Below are 22,289 nucleotides of genomic sequence, written 5' to 3' on the forward strand. Positions count from 1 at the left end.
ATGGTGTTTCCAAAAACATGCTGTGCCCTTTCCCTGATCAGCCTGGGGAAGGGGGATGGCACAGCTCATGGTGAATGATCAGAACTAATTGGTTAAAATCCAGCTGTTTCTGGGAAACATCAGACTTTCTCCTGATGTATATTAGTTCAGAGCAAAGTCAAGGCTCAGATTTGTCATTTTGTCCCTGGATGTAGTCGCACATTGTGAGGATTGCTAGCACTAATTTCAGGTGAATTTGGTGTTTTCCCCCAGTGCAGACATGCCCTTGGATAGCCTTGCTGTTGTTATGTGACTTGAGGTCATTTTTGATTTATGGGGACTGTAAGGTGAACCTGTCATGGGGTTTTCTTGGCAAGATTTGTTCAGAGGACGTTTGCCTTTGACTTCCCCTAAGACTGAGAGCATGTGACTTGCATAAAATCATCCAGTGGAATCAAACCCTGGTCTCCAGAGTCGTAGTCCCAACACTCAAACTACTATACCACATGGATTCTGTGGATAACTTTAGCCATGATTAAGATGGGACTGCTTATGGAAGGATGACAGTGTTTATTGTAGGAAAATGAGAGGTAATGTATATTCCTCAGCCTGGATGCTGATTTTTTTAAGCCCAAATTTTAGAAGAAATGTAGAGAGTCAGAGTTACTTCTGAATTCTTCTCTTGTACTATATAACCATTCTGCCATTTTTCTTTCGGAACTTGTTCACAAGTTATTTTGACTTGATTTATTTAACATTGACTTGCTTTATGTTGCAGAAGGAAGATCTCCAAATATATGAAAAATATTGCCAAAACAAACCAAGGTCAGAAGCCCTTTGGAGACAGTGTGGAGACAGCCTTTTCTTTCAGGTCAGTACTAATTAGTTTGAGGTATTAAATGTTCTACAAGAGTATCTCCACTTCTCAGATTAATTATAATAATAATAATAATAATAATAAAATTTTTATTTATATACCGCTATTCCAAGAATCACAGCGGTGCACAGCAAGAGATAAAAAACAGTTAAAAACATCACAAACCCCAGTACCCCCAGCAAATAACAACAATTAACAATAACAACAATAGACAACCAAACAGCTCCCCATACAAATGGCTGTGTAGAATGGAATACAACATAACACTGCCAAGGGGAAAGAATGACAGACAAGGCTCACGGGGGGAAAAGCCTGGCGGAACAAGAAGGTCTTTAGATCCTTCTTAAAAGTATCAAGGGAGGAGGAAGTACGAAGCTCATTGGAGACGGAGTTCCAGAGCTGTGGGGCTGAAATAGAAAAAGCCCTCCGAGTTGATACATAACGAGCATCTGGAACTCTTAATAGATGTCTCTCACCCGATCTGAGTGTGCGGGGCGGATTATATGGGGAGAGGCGGTCCTCCAAGTACCCTGGGCCCAAGCCATTTAGAGCTTTATAGGTAATAACCAACACCTTGTATTTGGCCCGGAAGCAAATAGGCAGCCAATGAAGATCTTTCAAGACTGGCGTTATATGGCTGGCCCTGGAACATCCAGTAACCAGCCTAGCCGCCATATTCTGCACTAATTGAAGCTTCCGGGTTTGGTACAAGGGTTGCCCCATGTAGAGCGCATTACAGAAATCTAATCAAGAGGTTACCAGAGCATGTACAACAGCTTCAAGGTCCCCCCGGCCAAGGAAGGGTCGCAGTTGGCGTATCAGCCGAAGCTGATAGCAGGTGCTCCTGACCGTCGCATCCACCTGAGCAGTAAGGTGAAGTGACGAGTCCAGAAGCACCCCCAAACTGCGAACAGAGTCCTTCACAGGGAGCGTGACCCCATTTAGGACAGGTGGAAAAATTTCCTTACCCGGGCCAGGAGAGCCAATCACCAGTATTTCCGTTTTCTCTGGATTCAGGCTGAGTCTGTTTTCCCTCATCCAGCCCATTACCGACTCCAAGCAGGCATTTAGAGGAGAGATGCCATCCTTAGTTACTGCATCAGTCGGAGACACAGAGAAGACTATTTGGGTGTCATCAGCGTACTGATAACACCGCGCCCCGTGTCTCCGAATGATCTCTGCCAGTGGCTTCATGTAAATGTTAAATAGCATAGGGGACAAAATCGCTCCCTGAGGGACCCCAGATGTCAGGGCCCTCCTATCGGAGCAACAGTCCCCCAGCTCCACCATCTGGGATCTGCCCGAGAGGTAGGAACGGAACCACTGCAAAGCAGAGCCCCTGATACCTAACTCCCTCAGGCGTCCCAGAAGCATACCATGGTCGATGGTATCGAAGGCCACTGAGATGTCCAAGAGCACTAACAGGGACACGCTCCCCCTGTCCATGCCCAGACGGAGATCATCAACTAAGGCGACCATGGCAGTCTCAACTCCATAGCCCGCCCGATTAAATTTGTCTTCCCCTTGAATCAATATTCGGTAATGTGTTTGTAAATCCCATCAAAGGAATTAAGTTCCTGAGTGCTTACATTAATCCCATCTTCCCATTTTTTGTATATGCTTGTCCCTTACTAAATGGAAGTTTTCATCCTATTCTTGCCCTCTTATTGAAATCACTGCCCTTCCTTATTAGGGACATATTTTGCTCCACAAAACCTCCCAAATTTCAGAAGAAATTGAGAGACTGCAACAGATTCTGCATCCAGGAATTCAACCAACCACTTGTTGAAAATATTCACCAAAACAAATTCCAAAAAGCAAACCTTGAATTTGCTGTGCTATATAAGGGATGCCATTTTTACAGCACCATTCTAATTAATGGGATCTGAGCATTCATGCATTTTGGTATCTATGGGAGAGGGTCCTGGAATCATATATGAGCAAATACTGAGGGCCTACTGTGCCTATGTGTCAGAGCACACAGAATCATAGACTCTGATGCCCGTTACAGACCGCCCAAAAGGGGCAGTCTCGGGCCGCTGCCGGTTGCAGCGCGGAGGAGTCACAGCAGCCAAATCACGCGACTCCTCCGCGCTGCAAAGAAGGAGCGCGACAATCACGCTCCTTCCGGCAACCCGGAAGAGACGCTGCAAGTGCCAAAGTGCGCACTCGCGGCGTCACTTCCGGGCCGCGACGTGCGGACGCAGAGCGTCCGTTACGTCAAAATGGCGGCGGACGTGTGGAACGGCCGCCACCATTTGTTACGGACTCTGTCCGTAACAGAGTAAGGGGCGTCTGGAAGAGACGCCCCTTTTTCAAAATGGGACGTCCTAAGGACGTCCCTTATGGCGGTATGTAACGCGCCATAGAATCATAGAGTTGGAAGGGACCACAAGGGCCATCCAGTCCAACCCCCTGCCATGCAGGAAATCCAAATCAAAGCATCCCCAACAGATGGCCATCCAGCCTCCGTTCGAAGATCTCCATGGAGGGAGACTCCACTACACTCCCAGGGAATGTGTTGCACATTCAAACAGCCCTTATTGTCAGGAAGTTTCTCCTAATGTTGAGGTGGAATCTCTTTTCCTGCAGCTTGCATCCATTGCCCCAGGTCCTAGTCTCTGGAGCAGCAGAAAACAAGCTTGCTCCCTCCTCAATATGACATCCCTTCAAATATTTAAACAGGCCTATCATATCACCTCTTAACCTTCTTTTCTCCAGGCTAAACATACCCAGCTCCCTAAGGCGTTCCTCATAGGGCATGGTTTCCAGACCCTTCACCATTTTAGTCACCTTCCTTTGGACATGCTCCAGTTTCTCAATGTCCTTTTTGAATTGTGGCGCCCAGAACTGGACACAATATTTCAGGTGGAGCCTGACCAAAGCAGAATTGATTTAGACACTATACTTTTATTGATGCAACCTAAAATTGCCTTTTTAGCTGCCACATTGCACTGTTGACTCATGTTCAACTTGTGGTCTACTTGGACTCCTAGATCCCTTTCACACATAGTTTTATTCAGCCAGGTGTCCCCCATCCTATATCTGTGCATTTTATTTTTCCGCCCTAAGTGCAGTACCTTACATTTCTCCCTGTTGAAGTTCATTTTGTTAGCTTTGGCCCAGCTTTCTAGTCTATTCAGGTCATTTTGAATTTTGATCCTGTCCTCTGGGGTATTTGCTACTACTTCTAATTTGGTGTCATCTGCAAATTTGATAAGTATGCCCCCAGTTCTGTCATCCAATTCATTGATAAAGATCTTAAATGAGTTTATTTTCAGTTTTCTTCATTGTCCAGCTCTCATATCTGTACATAGTGATGGGGAATGCAATGACTTGGACAATTCCAACTTTATTGTTCAGTTGTATATCTTTACACTTTAGGATCTTGTTTAGTTCTTTCATGTGCCCTCAAATTATACATGTACCCCCAGATGAAAAGGTTATTCAACGATGATGCTTCAGGATAACCGTAAATTTTCATCTAGGTTTACATTGTTGGATTCATAATTCAGAGCAAGGAGTCTGATATGCCCATCACTATAGTTATACTTGCAGGATTCTAGAATAGGAAAGTAATGTAAAGTAAGTCACGTCTCAAAGCTGTGAAGTAAGTTACATCTCAAAGCTGTGGGACCATGTTTTGAATTGTGTCACCATATGCTACACAAAAATGCATTGAAGAAAAAGCTGCCAGAGGATATCCATGTTTCTAAACTGGAAATGACATTTTTCTTCTAAAAGCAACAGACTTCACAACTTCAAAAGATATTGCATTGTAATTCTGTACTTAGTGTTCCTGCCTGCTGTGATCGTTTTTCAGACTATCAACACTTCGTTCCCACTTTTCTTCATTTCCTCTTTTCCAGGAATGTCAGAGGAAACTGGACCATAAACTTTCCCTTGATGCTTATCTCTTGAAACCAGTCCAGAGGATAACCAAGTACCAGCTGCTTTTAAAGGTAATAATTGAATCCATTCCAGGAAGTCACTTTCTGCAAGAAGAAACAGTGGGTTACTACAGCACTAGCTCTCACTAACTTGGACTCCTTCCACTGTCTTAGACTGCAACTCCCATCATCCCCCAGCCACCATGGTCTTTTGGTATATGTTCACACTTTCTAAAATATGCAGATCCCGAAATTCCAGATTCTTGATTGATGGGTGACAATTATAATGGCCACTTACACATGACAGAAAAAAAGAAATGTATCACCAAAAAAGAGGCCGAAAAAGCGTAGGGATTTGCATAAAACTGGTATATGTTAAGGTTTAGAAATGTATAGGTATAGGTTCAGAAATAATTAAACAGGCTATTGTAATTTGGATGTAACTCATTGGAAAACATCCAATAATGTTTGGTAAGATAGAGTGCTGTAGGAAAGAGGGAGACAGCACCATAATTGGATTGATTCAGTAAAGGAAGACATGGCCCTGAGTTTGCCAGAGATGAACAGGGCAGTTGATGATGGGGAATCTTGGAGATCTCTCATCCATGGGGTTGCCACAAGTCAAAGTCAACTTGATAGCAAATTACAATGGCAAAGACCTCTGCTTTTCCAGTGAACATTTCTTTCAATCCCCAAATTTCAAGCACTGCAATAACTTAAAATTTGAGCTGTGCATTTAGAAACACCATTTAGGCATACAAAACAAAGAGGCAGTCAAGGTTACCAAGGAAATGCAAACACAACAAACATCACTGTTGTAGGTGTGAACAATTTTTAGTGCCTCACATTCTGCAATGCTAGGAAATTGGAGACTGTAGAAAAAAGGCACAGAATTTTTATTTGGGGGGCAGTGCCCTCATTTTACCCCTCACATATCATGTAGCTACACCCCTGGTTCTAGTCCTCAATTACATTTCCAGCTGCAGACCATGTTTGCAGATGCAATCAGTTATCATTTTATATATCAGTTCTAGCATACGTTTTAAGACCTAAGGCAGTCTATTCTTGGTATCTGGATCAAAGTGTTAAGTGTTGGTGTAAAGCAGGGGTGGGCAACACATGGCCAATGGGTACCAACTATTTTACAATCTTCTCTAAGGGCCCCTGCTGCTACCAAATTTATAATGCTATCAAAGAAGTGTTACTTTACTGTTTAATTTGCTGGTATATCACTGGAATTCAGTAGTACAGTGGCAAAGTGACCAACGCAAAGGTGACCAAACCTTTAAAACAAGCACTCTAAAGACCCAAAGCATACTTTAAGCAATAAAACCTGCAACATAATAAAGTGGGATTGAGATAGTAAGAAACCATAGTCTATGCTAATAATGCCAGTAGGCTATGCCAATTAAGATCATAAAGTGGAATTTAGGGGTACCACTTCTGAATAGTCCTTTTTGTGAATCCCTGTTCTAACCTCACAAACAGAAAATTAGTAGAACAGAAAGCTCCGATTTGGGCTCATTATTAAATACAAAACAAAAACAAACCACAAAACACCTGCAGGTAGCGTTTACTTCAAAGATATTAAAAGGCATGCTTCCAAACATCTTTGCATACTGAAGTCTTCCTGTCTGTTGGGTTCAGTTTTGACAGAGAGCTGGAAAAAGCTGAACCTTTTGGTATAGCCTACTGGCATATTCTCTGGTTCCTTACTATCTCAATCCCACCTTATTATGCTGAAGGAATTCTGGGCCAAAATCTAATTGCTTTCTCAACTGGTACAGCATACTCTCCAACATTTCAGCCATGAACACTGGGACACATGTGGCCAATCAGAAGATGGTCAAGAAGGCAAAAGGTATTAATGACGAAGAACACACAGCTTGCTTTCGTTTGAGTCTAGAGAAAAAGGCCACACTCTGCCTCCTCCTCTCCTTCCCCATGTTCATTCATTGCAAACTACTTTTGGCCTTTGGACTCAGTTTGCAGCAACTGAAGTAAGCTGGGGACAAAAGGGAGAGCTATCTCAAGTGAGAAAAGGAGAGAGAAAAACTGGGACATTTTAAAAACAGCTGAAAAAATATGATGGTGGAGGATTAACTGGGATTATCCCTGTGAAATGTGGACATTTGGAGGGTATGGTTAAAGTGATGTTAGTAAAGAAACATCCTCCAGACCAGAGGTGTTTTTATTAAAATAATACTCCTCCCTTTTCACATCACAAAAACTGGGTAGGTAGATTGGTGGGAAATGGGAAACAAACTAGGTTTTGCTCTGCTGATTTTCTATCAATGTGTTGTTTGAGGTGGGTGGGAGAATACAGTACTAGCAAACAGATGTAAGATTAGATCTCAGCCTGGTAAAATCTTCTGGCAGGACCAGTGTAGTCATCAGGAGGAAAACCAGCTTGACCAGTTCTGCACTCACTGAGGAGTGTGCTAGAAGTGATCTGAAATACCTGTGAGAGTACTATGGAGATTAGGATACAGACCCAGTAGAATGAATTGGTATTTGGAGACAATAAGCTATGAAAAAGGATGTGGGGGAAATGGCATATAGAAGCTGAACTAGGTGATCCTGCTGGTCAAAGAGCAGCATTCACCCACTCCACAAGTTCATTCATAGAATCATAGAGTAAAAGGGGGCTGTAAGGGCCATTTAGAATCAGAGATATGGGTACGAGGGAGGGAAGAATGAAGCCATTTCCCTCCCATATAAGAATTTTGGCCTCCCCACAGGTCAGAAGTCTCATGTAGGAGGGCGGTCCTTTTTCCCCTCCACCCCACTCAGTAGCTATACTCTTGTCTAGTAAAACATAATTTGAAATTCTGGTTTTGACCTATAAAGTCCTATATCGCTTAGGTCCAGACTATCTGAAAACCCGTATCTCCTCACATAATAGAGTTTATTTATATCTTTCCGCTTCTCCCAATTGGATTGAGGCAGGATCACAGCAGAGTTTAAAAAATACAATTAAAACATTACAATATTATTACCTCAAAGTTAAAACCACAGTTAAAAACATAAAATCAACAATGCTGGGGTCAGATGCTCTCATTCCATTCAGAAACAGTCTGTAATTCATAGGTCAGGTGGTTATGCACGTCAAAAAAGCTCTGTCTTAACCACCTTCCTGAAAGTTTCCAGGGATGTAGCAAGGTGGGTCTCCTCTGGGAGTCCATTCCATAACCTAGGGGCAGCTATACTAAATGCTTTCTGGGAAGTGGAAACATATTTAGATGCTGTTACCTCTAACATGTTCTTCCCACTTGTTCTAAGAGTGCAGGGCGGATTGTATAGGGAGATGCGTTCCCGTAAGTAAGTCGGACCCAAGCCATGTAGGGCTTTACAGGTAATAACCAACACCTTGTATTGTGCCTGGAAGCTAACTGGAAGCCAGTGTAGATCTTTCAAAATAGGTGTTATGTGGTCAAATCTCGAGGATCCGGTGACCAACCTGGCTGCCGCATTTTGCACTAATTGGAGCTTCCAAACTTGATACAAGGGTAGCCCCATGTAGAGCATATTGCAGAAGTCAAGACAAAAGATTACCAGAGCATGCACTACAGCTTCAAGGTCCTTTCAGTTGAGGTAGGGTCACAGTTGGCGTATCAACTGAAGTTGGTACCAAGCACTTCTGGCCGTCGCATCCACTTGAGATGACAAATGTAGAGACGGACCCAGAAGTACTCCCAAACTGCAAACTTCATCCTTCAGGGAAAGTGTGACCCCATCTAGGAGTGGTTGACAAATTTCCTTCCCTGGACCTAAGGATCCTATGGCAAGTACCTCCGTTTTCTCTGGATTCAACCTGAGTTTGTTTTTCCTCATCCAGCCCATTAGCGACTCAAGGCAGGGATTCAGAGGGGAGATGTCATCCTTAGTCACTGTAACAGTCGGGGACATAGAGAAGCAAACTTGTCAAAGTTTTAAAATCTACAGGGCAAGGCTTTCTCTTCATCCCACCACATCCTAGGTTCAGCTGCTGAGGACATGAGAGAGAACCTTTTTGATAACTACTCCTAGACTTTGGAACTTCCTCTCAGGACAGGTTTGATCTGGCCCCTCTGTTGGCAATGACCTTCTTCTTCAAACAGATCTTCAGCCTTAGTTGACTTGGGTGGAGGGATGTGTAATTAGGTGTTCTGTTTTTAGTATACAGTGGACCCTTGTTATACGCTGGGGTTTGGTTCCAGGATCCCCCATTGATGATAACAACATCCGTGTATGCTCAAGTCCCATTAAATATAATGACATAGCAAAATGGTGTCCCTTATAAAAAATGGAAAATCAAGGTTTGATATTTGAAATTTATACTTTTTTTGAACATTTTCAAACCGTGGATGCTTGAATCCGTGTATAAAAATCTGTGTATAAGAAGGGCCGACTGTATAACACATTATGTTTTAAGTGTTTAATTGTTTTAACTTTTAATGTCTTAAAGGCAGCATTTTAACTGAATTCCTGGTATAATGATTATTATTATTATTATTTATATATATATATCTGTAGATTTTAAACTTTTGTACTCTATATTGTTTTAGAAGTTCTAAGTTATATTGGCGGGATACAAACCTCCGCTTTGCGGCGGTCTGCCGCCGCCACCGGTTAGTCTGCGGGGGAGCCGGAGCCTCCACACGGCGCGGCTCCCGTGCAGACTGAAAAAGAAGCTCCAAAATGGAGCTTCTTCTTGAGTCGCGTTTGCGACGTAGCGAGGTGCCAGGGGCGCACTCGCTACGTCACAACGCCCGCGACGCGTACGGATGCTCAGCGTCTGATACGTCAAGATGGCGGCGCCCATGTAGAAGGGGCGCCGCCATCTTGTACGTATTGAATACGTACTAGGGTTAGGGGGGTGCGGAAGCACCGCCCCTTCCTAACCCTAGTACGTATCCTATACGTACTAAATGGCGGTATGTATCCCGCCATTGTAAGCCACTTTGAGTCCTATTTGGGATAAAAGTGGGATACAAATAAAATTTTAAAAAAATAAGCCCACTGCCATGCAGTTGTCTACTGCAAAAGTATTTTTGAGAGTTGGCCATCTAATTTGTTTGAATGTAACCAGTAAAGGAGATGAAAGATTGTTCCGTAGCGACTTCGTTTCAGTACTAATACTTTCAGGGCAGCTGTGACACACCTATTGAGAAATGGGCTTATGAATTTTCTGCTTTCGTCACATAAAACCTTTGGTCTAAATGTATTCTTCATCTAGACTTATCGAATCCATTCTGTTAGGAAGTTTCTAATTAGGGGAATTTCTTAATAAGCTCAAATTGCCAAGAGGGAGGAGTAACAACACCCTTGAGATACCGTGTCCCTTAGTGTATACCAAAGGACCAAATAATCCCTTAAGAGCTGACGCGGAGACAGGTGTCTCCAATTAAAGTCCAAATATTTATTAAAAGGAGAACACACGTACAGCAGTGAGCACACACACATACACAAGAGACTCAATGAAAATAAAGGTGGGTGAGTGGAAAAGATTGCGAGGCAGAACTACGGGTGATACTCACTTCTGAAGCCTGGACAAAGGTGTTTGATTGCCTGAGCTTTATTAAGCCAAGGTATAGGGTGGCCTGGTCAGTACAGTCGGGTCTGACACAGGCGGGGTGGGGGGAGACAAGCCGGTAGATGGGTGGGTCGTTGATTTTATCATCGGCCCATCAAGTGTGAGACTGAGAACAAACAGTCAGCATTGTGTTGGTTTTGGAGGTGATGGCTCTGTCATTAACAACTCTCAAGCTACCTTTGGAGAATTTCTGCATGTATTCTTTCTAGGGATCCTGCCTCTCCCCTTGTAAGTTGCCTACCTGGTTTCTTCACTTTGGAGAAATGGTGGCTCCACTAGGAGGTCAGTTTGGGGTCAGAGTGAACTCCCTACTCCAAAAATTTATAAAAATGTAGCTGTACTAACAATTCCCTCCAGCTGTCCAAATTTGGCAGCAACACTACCAATATATTCGCTTCCGAGCTCAATACAAGATGTTGGTTATCACCTATAAAGCCTTACATGGCTTGGGCCCGAGTTATTTGAGGGACCGCATCTCCCCATATAATCCACCCCGCACACTTAGGACATCCGGGAAGAACCTGTTGGGAATTCCATCTTCCAAATACGTTGTTACATCCCAGATGGCCTTTTCAGTGGCGGCCTCACAAATCTGGAATGGTCTTCCCGAGGAGCTCTGTCTTGTGATCCCCCTGGAAACATTTAAAAAGAGGCTTAAAACCTTCCTCTTCTGTCTAGCCTTCCCTGCTGAAAAATGAAGTTGTGCATCCCAATCCCATTGACTCTCTGCCTTACTCTCTTGAATGATTGTTTTTTAGATTTTATATAATTTGTATTTTGCATTTTATCTGTTTTATGAGATGTTGTAACGGTTTTATTGGTCTGTAACCCGCTTTGATCTAAGGAAAAGCAGTATACAAATAAAATTTATTATTATTATTATTATTATTATTATTATTATTATTATTATATCCTTTGCTTTCCCATTTTTTTCAGTCACTTTAAAAATGTTTCTCCTACTCCCACTTTATCTCTTTGTCCTCAGCTTACTCAATTTGCTACAAACTGAATTCAAAGTGCAAAATTTGTTTGCACACAACTCAGAAGAGGGAGAGTAGAGCGGGGTGCAGAATTTTATGTTTCCCAGTAGGCAAAAGCAAACTGCAGCAGCTTCTTCTATCTTTTGTGTTCTTATTAATAACTTTTGCCATCTTGACCAGGCTCTAATGTTGTCTGGCCATACGTATGCCGATTTCCACCTGTGAAATGTTGGAGGGTATGTGAAACAGTGGAACTTAAGTCAGTAAGTTTTAACTTATCAACCCTTGACATATCAACACTTGATTCAGTGGATCTATTCTAGTTATTCATTCCAGGATGTTATTTGGGTAGCCCTCCTCCTGTTGTTGGACTGCAGTTCTCAGCAGTCCTAGCCAACATAGACAATGATGATGAATGCTGTGAGTTGCTCTTCCACTAAATTTGGAAGGCCACCCAATTCCCTTCCCTAATTTAGGTACTTTTATCATAGTTATTGTTATAATGTTAACTCATAGTTTATCAGCCATTGTGTTACTAGTTTCTCTTTTCATTTTGGGTATTTGCTCCAAGGAGTTCCCCAAACCAGCTGTTTAGAAGTAAGAAGGGGGAAATTACCTTAGAGGTGGCGGCAGAATTATATAGTACTCAGACAGAAAAATATGATTGTATAAGCCTGCTTCCAGTAAAAACAAACATGCAATTCCACTTCAAAAAACCTTAACTGTGGTCTAAAAAGTTGGTCCTGCTAGTCTGAAACCCAATCTTATTTTGTTCAAAGGTCAGCAAGTGATATGTTTGCCAGAAACGGGAGTGAAAGGTCACATAGTTTCACCTTGGTGGTCTGTCTTCTGGTGGCAACATCAGAAATCAGCACTGGGAAGACAGAATTTCCAGTGGCATTGTGATCTCAAAGCAATTTCATATACAGGATCGTGACCTTTAATGGCCTTTCTTAGCAGGGGACATGACAGACTTCAACAGCAGCAGATAACATTGTTAAGGGCAAGCAGAATTCTTATTCAAGTCATACACAAGAACAATGTGAACTGCTGTTTGTATCATGTAGCTCTCAGATTCGCCAGTGAAGATTTGCAAATTGTTTCTCAGTGGAGATCCTCATACATGCACATACAAGCTGCAATCTAGCATCCACATGTGCAATCCACACATGGAAAAATGCTGCACAAGCACTATGCATCCTTCATGCCCAATAGCAACTTTACATGTCAATGTCTATGTGCCATTTTACAGTGCATAATATGCAGTGCACAACCACAATGCACAATACACAGTGGGCAACTGCACTGCACACTATAAGATGTACAACATTATGTGATGTGCAACTGCAATGCACAACCACAACATGCAGTGTAACGGCAATGTACAATGCAAAAACAAGGCACAAAGGAATGTTCTGTCTGAGCATTTCTTTTTCCACTGCTATTAGCAGAAGTCAGGATATAAAATAAATCAATAACCTATATTTAAAGCAGAAGCGGGGAAAGTGCAGCATGTGTGCCACATGAGGCCTGCAGCTCTTTTTTTGGAAGCTTTTAGGGTAAATCCCTTTCCTCAAATCCTGGACTTGCCAATTTATTTTTTACCATCAGGCAAAAAATAGCCTGCAAATACTGTAGTTGAAACCACAGTGAAAATGTCCCCAATGGCAGTTTGGCCTAATTCACACCCCATTACTCTCTCAGTTGGTAGTTGGCCAAAACCTTGCCAAAACCCCAATAAATTAAAACTAGAAGTGATTTCTGGTGACTTGTGGTTTGCCAAAAAGACATCAGTGCAGCCCAATGGAGACGTGTTGAGGCAATATTTGGATCCTGCCTCTTGCACAGTTGTTTACCACTGATATAAAGAGATGGGTGCATGTCATAATTATATCTATTTACACCCCGTTAAGATCCATTGATTTCTACCCTAGCTTCTCTCCCCCAGCTTCAGATCTGGTCAGTTTCAACAGTCAGCCATTGGTATCCGCTGGGGGTTGGTTCCAGGACACCCTTTACCCCATGGATACCAAAATCTGTGGATGCTCAAATCCCAGTAAATATAATGGCATAGTAAAATGGTGCCCTTTATATACAATGGCAAAATCAAGGTTTGCTTTTCGGAATTTACATATATTTTTAAAATATTTTCAAACCGTGGGTAGCTGAATCCATGGATAAGGAATCCATGAATAAGGAGGGCCAACTGTGTTTCTGTCTCTTGAATGTGTAATTAAATCAAGCGAGTCAGTTCAAGTCCTTTTATGCTAGGATAAATGTGCAAATAGTGCTTTAATAAAAGTCCCTCCTCCTTTGCTAGGATAGTGATACGATATTCTTTACTTAAGATCTTTTAAGGCCATATGTGTGTTTTGTAGTGAAGCAGAAATTGCAGGCACTTTTTCAATAGATGATATTGTGGTGTCTAAAATAGCTGGAGAGTAGCAACCAATAGAAAAGTTGAACAAATGTTGACCGCCTGAGCTGTCAAAGAATGATACATAGACTTTTTTTGTCTTCTCACCTGGCAACTGGTGACTGAGCTCTTCCAGTAAACAGCTGATCATCTTAAATAAATAATTTAACCAATCAGAAAAAGGTGTCCCATAAGCCATTTTAAGTAACATACCATAACTGACCACACCACTGATTCCCACAGCAGGGCAATGACCAACATGCAAGCTGCACCATCCCTTCCCACTTTGAGGACAAACCCACCATAATGGAGCAATCATGGCTACAAGCTCACCATTATTTTGTTTTCTGTCCTGCCACAAATTAATGTGCACAGAACTCTGCTAGCAACAGGTAATCTCCTCCCCAGTCCCATCCAGCCACCAACCCATTGGATGCCTCATACAACCATCTCCTTGATTGCATAATTGATCAATTGCCCATATGGTGCATCAGTGCACCCAGTGACACATTGGCACAGCACACACCTGTCCAACAGTGTTGTCCCCCGTCTGTACATATCCGCTTTCTCCCCCTTCCCTCCATTGCTCCCTGTTGGACCAGCCAGTTTGTTAATGTTTTCATTACATCAATTTTATCATTGGTAATATAAAGTATGCACGGGATAGCCCTGTTATGAGGGCTAATGTAAAGATAATCCTAAGAAGGGAAAGCAGGAGTCTAGAAGGCACCCTTCAGCAGTCTTGACAGATGACAGAGCAGGCATATATTTCACTCAGCCACCATCTTCCTCACTGCAGTGAGAGGGAGATATGGTATACTATTTTGATGCACCTGTGTGTGTAAATTGTTACGCCTATATTGTGTCTGTGGCTTGTTATCTTTGAGTGATGGATATATGATGGATACCCAAGCATGATCCCATTTCTCTGATGAGCAGCCTTCCCACAAGCTAGTGCCCTCCAGATGGCTATGCTGACAGAGGATGATGGGAATTGTAGTCCAACATATCTGGGTGACAAATCTAAAGAAAGCTGCCTATTTGAGCTACATAATGTTGCAATGGTTCTATAGATGGCTGTGAGCACTGTTTCTTCCATATCCCTAGTGGCTTGCTTATCAGTGATGATGCTATATGCATCCTGACAACACTCATGCAAAAGTAATAGCTTCATCTCCATGCCCTGTGAGACAACAGCCTAAAAAAAGCAACTCTGTCTTTCGCAAGCCGCTTTCAGAAGCAACACTTAAAAGCCAATGCTCTTATCAGTTGCAACAAAAGTAAACTGCACCTAGAAGGTAAAAACAAAATAGCACACATTAGTCTTTGTGGATAGTTAAGAACATAAGAGGAATCCTGTTGGATCAAGCTACAGGCTTATCTGTTCCCATAGTGTGTGGTGTAATTTCTGAAAGTAGAAACTACACTCTCTGTTCTATAGGTCTTAAGGACACATATTCAAAGGCAGACTTGCTAACAATTGCATTCTCTCGCAAATACATGCTATCATGAGACATCTTGCTTCTTTTTTATCACTGTAATTAATATAGATTATGAGAGCCACATACAGACATCACAAGACGTTTGGAGCTGTTGCTGATCCATATCTCTAATTCAGTAACCTAGTTGCACAAGCTATGATGGATGTCAACATGCTGGGTTTTTTTTCTTGCCCTCACCTCATGTAATTGGTTGCAGAACACAGCAATGAAATGTGTTGTGGTGGTCTCATCTCACACTTGATGATATAGTGGAAGAAGACAAAAAGAGAAATAGACTATCTAGCAACAGCTTTGCAGGATTCTTGTTAAAATCTAGTTGTTGTTGTTTTTCTCGAGTATATTAGGAAAATAGGGAATGTAGCAAGAGTAAAGAAGGATCCTGTTGGCCCTTATAACTGGGAATCTGATGTATGTTACCCTTAACTGCAACCAACCTATGGGTCTGGTTCAAACGATAGATTACAATTTTTTTTTTAGATTTGGTACCTTAAATTCTTGTTTGATTTGAAGTTGAAGGCCTTCAAGGCCAACGTCCATAGTTTTCTGTGGGTTTTCTGGACTGTGTGGCTGCATCCTGGTTGGTTTATGATGTGTTCTGCTACTGCCGATTTTTCTGGCTGGCTCAGTCTGCAATATCTCTTGTGTTCTTTGATTTATGTTTGAACACTGAATTTAGTGGTCTCTTTGTAGACCTGGGCATAGAATGCTATTTGAAAACAGTGAAATTGTGGACCATGGCAGCAACTACCAGGTCAGAATGCACATGGAAGCCATTGAAATCCACAAGCACCTGGACAACTTCAACAGGAAAGAAGAAACCCTGAAAGTAAACAAAGGTTGGCTACCAGTCCTGAAGAACACCAAACTCAAGACACAATACATAATAATAATAATAAAATTTTTATTTGTACCCCGCCCTTCCGGGTGATCAGGGCGGCTAACAAAATGCACCGAAGCGCAAACAAAATACAAGATTAAAAACATACAATAACAATAACAATCCTTAAAAACACTGAAAACCCCTTAGCCCAACCTCACGGCCACGAGAGAGGAGGGAGGCCCACAGGATGTTTAGTCGGGGAATGCCTGATTAAATAGGAAGGTTTTTAGGCCCTTCCTAAATTGGGCCAGGGTGGTAGATGAGCGGAGCTCCGTGGGCAACATATTCCAGAGGGCTGGGGCAGCTGTGGAAAAGGATCTTCTAGCAGTAGCAGCCAACCTAGCCCCAGGCACCTTCAGGAGTTGCTGCCCAGATGTTCTGAGGGTGCGAGGCGGAATGTACGGGGAGAGGCGGTCCTTCAGGAATCCTGGGCCCAAGCCATTTAGGGCTTTATAGGTGATAACCAACGCCTTATATTGCGCTCGGAAGCGAATGGGCAGCCAATGGAGGTCTTTAAGCACGGGTGTTATATGGCTGGTCCTGGGAGCACCAGTGACCAGCCGCGCTGCCATGTTCTGCACCAGTTGCAGCTTCCGAGTTTGGTATAAAGGTTGCCCCATGTAGAGTACATTACAGAAATCCAGTCTCGAAGTTACCAGAGCATGTACAACAGTTTCAAGGTCCCTCTGAGCCAGGTATGGGCGCAGCTGGCGAATCAGCCGAAGCTGATAACAGGTACTCTTGACCGTCGCATTCACCTGAGCAGTCAGGCGAAGGGAAGAGTCAAGAAGCACCCCCAGACTGCGCACGGAGTCCTTCACGGGGAGCGTGACCCCATTCAGAACAGGTGGAACCACCGTCATTCCTGGTCCAGGGGAACCTATCACTAGTACCTCCGTTTTTTCTGGATTAAGCTTGAGTCGGTTTTCCCTCATCCAGCCCATTACTGACTCCAGACAGGCCACGAGAGGAGAGACGCCATCCCCGGTCACTGCATCAGTCGGAGACATAGAGAAAATGATTTGGGTGTCATCAGCGTACTGATAACCCCGCGCCCCATATCTCCGGATGATCTCTCCCAGCGGTTTCATGTAAATGTTAAATAGCATGGGGGACAAAATGGCTCCTTGAGGGACCCCAGTTTTAAGGGCCCGCTCACTGGAGCACACGTCCCCCAGCTGCACCATCTGGGACCTCCCAGAGAGGTAGGAGCGGAACCACTGGAGCGCAGTGCCCCCGATTCCCACCTCAGCCAGGCGCCCCAGAAGGATACCATGGTCTATGGTATCGAAAGCCGCTGAGATGTCCAAGAGCACCAACAGGGACACGCTTCCCCTGTCAATGCCCAGACGGAGATCATCGACCAAGGCGACCATGGCCGTCTCAACCCCGTGACCCGCCCGGAAGCCAGTTTGAAATGGGTCCAGATAATCCGTTTCATCCAAGACCGCCTGAAGCTGGATCGCAACCGCCCTCTCAATCACCTTCCCCAAGAATGGTAGCAGCGACACCGGCCGATAATTATTATGAACCAGGGGGTCAAGGGAGGGCTTTTTTAGGATCGGTCTTACTATGGCCAATTTAAGATCCGATGGAAATCGTCCATCCCTGAAAGATGTATTAATTATCCGGCGTAACAAAAGTGTCACCGCCGGTCCCCCCTGGGCCGCTAACCATGAGGGACAGGGATCAAGAGAGCAGGTTGTTTTCCGAACACTTCCGAGGATCTTGTCCACATCCTCGGTACTCACCGACTCAAACTGATCCAGTATAATATAATCCACGGAGGCTCTGGACGCTTCTACCCTAGGTTCTGCGATAATGTCGGCGTTCAGACCTTCGCTTATACGAGAAGTTTTATCCACGAAAAAGTCGTTAAACAAGTCGCAGCAGGCCTTAGAGGGTTCAAGGATCTGGTTCAGGGCGGGAGGGAGCTGAGTTAGCTCCCTGACCACCCTGAACAACTCTGCTGGACGCGACTCCGCAGACGCAATACGAGCACCATAGAACGAATTCTTTGTTGCTCGTATTGCCTCTCCATAGTCCTCTAACAGTCGGTCTAGGAGAGTCTTGTCGCTTAAGCGAAGGTGTTTCCGCCAACGGTACTCTAGCCGTCGCAGAGCCCGCTTCCTCGCCCGGAGATCTTCCGTGTACCAGGGCTTGCGTTTGGAAGCGGGCCTGAGAGGGCGCTTGGGAGCGATTCTGTGTATAGCCCCAGAGAGACCGGTATTCCAGATACCGGTAAGGGCATCAACAGAGTCGCCGTCATTTCCAACCGTGAGCCCCTCTAAGGCTTCTTGGAACCTCTCAGGTTCCATCAGCCTTCGAGGGTGGACCATCCTAATCGGTCCACCACCCCCGGGGGGGATCTGGGTAGAAGCCTTGATTATCACCTCTACCAGGAAATGATCCGTCCATGACAAGGGGGAAATATCAGCTATTTCCACCCACGGATTTTCCGCCTCCGAACAGAAGACCAAATCGAGAGTATTACCTGCGCAATGCGTGGGACCCCGTATCAGCTGGGACAGGCCCATGGCCGCCATGGTCTCCATGAATTCCCGAGCCGCACCAGGTGGAACAGAGCTTGCCGTGAGGGAGATGTTGAAGTCACCCAGGACAAGAAGCCTGGGCGCCTCCAACATCAGCTCAGCAACCAGCTGTGTCAGCTCGTTAAGGGAGTCCGCTAGTGCACGGGGTGGCCGGTACACTAACAGAATCCCTAGACTGTCCCTAGCCTTTAGGGTCAGGTAAATACACTCAATATAGGTGGTCTGTCGGAGGTGGTTCCTGGTGAGGGACACGGTGTTCCTATGTACCAAGGCCACACCCCCCCCCCCGCCCACCTAACCTGCGCTGGTCCTTCACCGAGTACCCGGCAGGGAGGGCCTGAGCCCACACAGCATCCCCTTCAGGCCCCAGCCAGGTCTCGGTAATGCAAGCCAGGTCACACTTTGAGTCCTCCAGGAGATCCTGGAGGATGTGGGTCTTGTTATTAATAGACCTGGCATTGCACAGGAGCAGCGACAGGGTTTGTGGCACGGTTGGAATGAGCCTCAGGTCCTTCAGGTTGGGAGGGGGACAGGAAGGCGAGATAGATATGACGCATCTATCCCGTCTTCCCCTGGAACGAAAGTCCCTTCTCCCACCGCCATACCTCCCCCTGCCCCACACAACCTCGATTGGGGCTCCGCCCACCAAGGTGTTGTCCCCGGCCCAGGCATCCCCCGCATCTCTATCCCTCCCCCACCCTCCTATGGCTGTTAATGGAGCAGGGGCTAGCCACTGTAGGCATTCCCAGCTCCTAAGGCTATTCTAGCCTCCTACACCCGCCGCTGTGCAGCTCGGAAAACCCCGGGAGGAGGCCGCCCGGCGAAAGACACAGTCCCAGTGACAGCGGCGTCGGTGGCGTCGGTGGTCCCTTGCGCAGAGGAGGCAGAGGAAGAGAAATCCTCCTGGGCCGCTGCCCAGATGGGAGGGGGGCGAGCGGCAGCGTCTCTGTTGGGGAGCCGGCTTTATAGGGCCGCTCTCACCGGCCCCGCCCCTCCAAAAATGCCGCTCCGGCGGCGAAGAAAGATCCTCCTAAGCCGCTGCCCAGATGGGAGGGGGGCGAGCGGCAGCGTCTCTGTTGGGGAGGCCGGGAGCCGGCTTTATGGGGCCGCTCTCACCGGCCCCGCCCCTCCAAAAACGCCGCTCCGGTGGCGAAGAAAGGTCCTCCAAGCCGCTGCCCAGATGGGAGGGGGGCGAACGGCAGCGTCTCTGTTGGGGAGGCCGGGAGCCGGCTTTATGGGGCCGCTCTCACCGGCCCCGCCCCTCCAAAAATGCCGCTCCGGCAGCGAAGAAAGATCCTCCTAAGCCGCTGCCCAGATGGGAGGGGGGCGAGCGGCAGCGTCTCTGTTGGGGAGGCCGGGAGCCGGCTTTATGGGGCCGCTCTCACCGGCCCCGCCCCTCCAAAAACGCCGCTCCGGCGGCGAAGAAAGGTCCTCCAAGCCGCTGCCCAGATGGGAGGGGGGCGAGCGGCAGCGTCTCTGTTGGGGAGGCCGGGAGCCGGCTTTATGGGGCCGCTCTCACCGGCCCCGCCCCTCCAAAAATGCCGCTCCGGTGGCGAAGAAAGATCCTCCTAAGCCGCTGCCCAGATGGGAGGGGGGCGAGCGGCAGCGTCTCTGTTGGGGAGGCCGGGAGCCGGCTTTATGGGGCCGCTCTCACCGGCCCCGCCCCTCCAAAAACGCCGCTCCGGCGGCGAAGAAAGGTCCTCCAAGCCGCTGCCCAGAGTCAGCGGATTTCCCTGCAGACAATGGATTGCTAGTTAAACAGATGTATATATATCCTCCCACATATCCTCCCACCCTGAGGCCTTGCTATTCAACAACAGACCAACACACAACTTAATATATAAATTACTTCCTCCCAGTCAAGGATCACACAAGTACAGTTGGCCCTTGTCTTACGTGGGGGATCCGTTCCAGACCACCACCCCTCCGCGTAAGGCGAATTCCACCTATGCTCAAGCCCCATTAGAAACAATGGGGCTTGTGCGCGGCGGCACAGCGGCGCGCAGGGCGCCACGGGCGCACACACCCATTCATTTGATTGGGACGCGCCGCCCCTTGTGCCCCGCGCAGTCCCTGCGGCTTGAGCGCATACGCTCAAGACTGCGTAAAGCATGCCTGTGTATAACACAGGCGCACTGTACAGTTGGCCCTTCTTATACACAGATTTTTTATACACTGATTCAAGCATCCATGGTTTCAAAATATTCAAAAACTGTATAAATTTCAAATATCAAACCTTGATTTTCCATTTTTTATAAGGGACACCATTTTGCTATGTCATTATATTTAATGGGACTTGAGCATACACGGATTTTGTTATACACAGGAGATCTTGAAACCAAACCCCAGCATATAACAAGGGTCGACTGTATATATACTCCACATACTTCCATGCCACCACCCTCTGAAGATGCCAGCCACAGATGCAGATGAAACGTCAGGAATAAATTCTTTCAGGACATGGCCACATAGCCCAGAAAACTCACAGAAAACTGTCTTGTTTGATTGTTTAATTCAAACATTTTTTTTAAAAAAGATGCTTCTATTTTTATCTTTCTCCTTTGCTATATCCCCACATTTCTATTTCCTCCCTCTCTCTTGTGTGTTTTCCTTCCCCTCTTTCATTCTTCCATTCTTTTGTCTGTCTCTTTTTTGTCCTTCTCTGAATAAGCAGACAGTGCAAAGAACAAAAACATTTGTATGTGTGTTTTTTTAAAAAAATCACATTAGTACAAAATATGTACAACTCATTTTAAGGTGATCTGGTTGTGGGTCATCTCTGAGCCAGATGAAAAGCAATACTCCTGTATTCCTGGATATAATAAGTGGAAGGCAACAACTAATAATTGACTGCTATACAGTAGTGTGACTGTAATCACTTTGGCGGGTTACAGACCGCCCGTTTGGGGCGGTCTGCACCCGCCCCTTTCCCCGGTGTATTGGGGCCTCAGCAGTTAGACCGGCAGCTGCTGAGGCCCCAATCCGCCGCTTTCCGGGCTGGGGGAAGCAGCAAAAGGCCGCTTCCCCTCAGCCTGGAAAGGGGTGTCCTTGGGGCTTGAAGCCCCAAGGACACCCCGTGGCGGTGGGGAGGAGGAGAAAGGGGCCACTTGGTCCCTTTCTCCTTTGCGCCGCTGGGTGCAGCCGTGTGAAGGCTGCGCCCAGCGGCGCAAACCAGGAAGGAGCTCTGAAATGGAGCTCCTTCCTGCTCCGCGCTAAGGGCGCACTAAGCTCCCTGGTGCGGAGTGGCGACATCATGTCCGTGCCGCCCTGTATAGAGGCGGCGCGGTCATGACGTCGTCATGGCGGCAGCCGTGTGGAATGGCCGCTGCCATTTTGTGCGCGCAGAGCGCACACTAGGGTTAGGGAGGTGCGGAAGCACCGCCCCTTCCTAACCCTTAGTACGTGCTCCGCGCGTACTATATGGCCCGTCTGTAACGGGCCCTGATTGTCTATATCATCTTGCCAAGGGGTAACAAAAGTCTTAGCAACTCATCTGTGTCCCTGGATTTCTCATCAGGTACCAGTGTGGTAATATTTTGCTAACATTTTCACAGGAAAATACAGGCACATAATTTAACAGGCAGCTAACTACTGGGCTTATGTGAGAATGGCTGGTTCCATGGCTAGTACTTCAGAAG

General features: G+C 45.9%; 1 protein-coding gene across 8 annotated transcripts in view; it reads left to right on the plus strand.

The window, feature by feature from the left end:
- Positions 1-22,289, plus strand: part of LOC149317967 (guanine nucleotide exchange factor DBS-like) — a 292,013-nt gene that overhangs the window by 222,119 nt on the left and 47,605 nt on the right. For all 8 annotated transcript variants that reach the window (XM_089508735.1, XM_089508734.1, XM_089508737.1 and 5 more), the window contains exons 19-20: positions 758-850; positions 4,726-4,818. In XM_089508735.1, the coding sequence (XP_089364861.1) occupies positions 758-850; positions 4,726-4,818 (186 nt within the window). The remainder of the gene's footprint in view (positions 1-757; positions 851-4,725; positions 4,819-22,289) is intronic.

The sequence above is a fragment of the Sceloporus occidentalis genome, unplaced genomic scaffold (assembly GCF_023333645.1).
Source record: "Sceloporus occidentalis isolate IW3139 unplaced genomic scaffold, rSceOcc1.0.p SCAF_2, whole genome shotgun sequence".
NCBI lineage: Eukaryota > Metazoa > Chordata > Lepidosauria > Squamata > Phrynosomatidae > Sceloporus > Sceloporus occidentalis.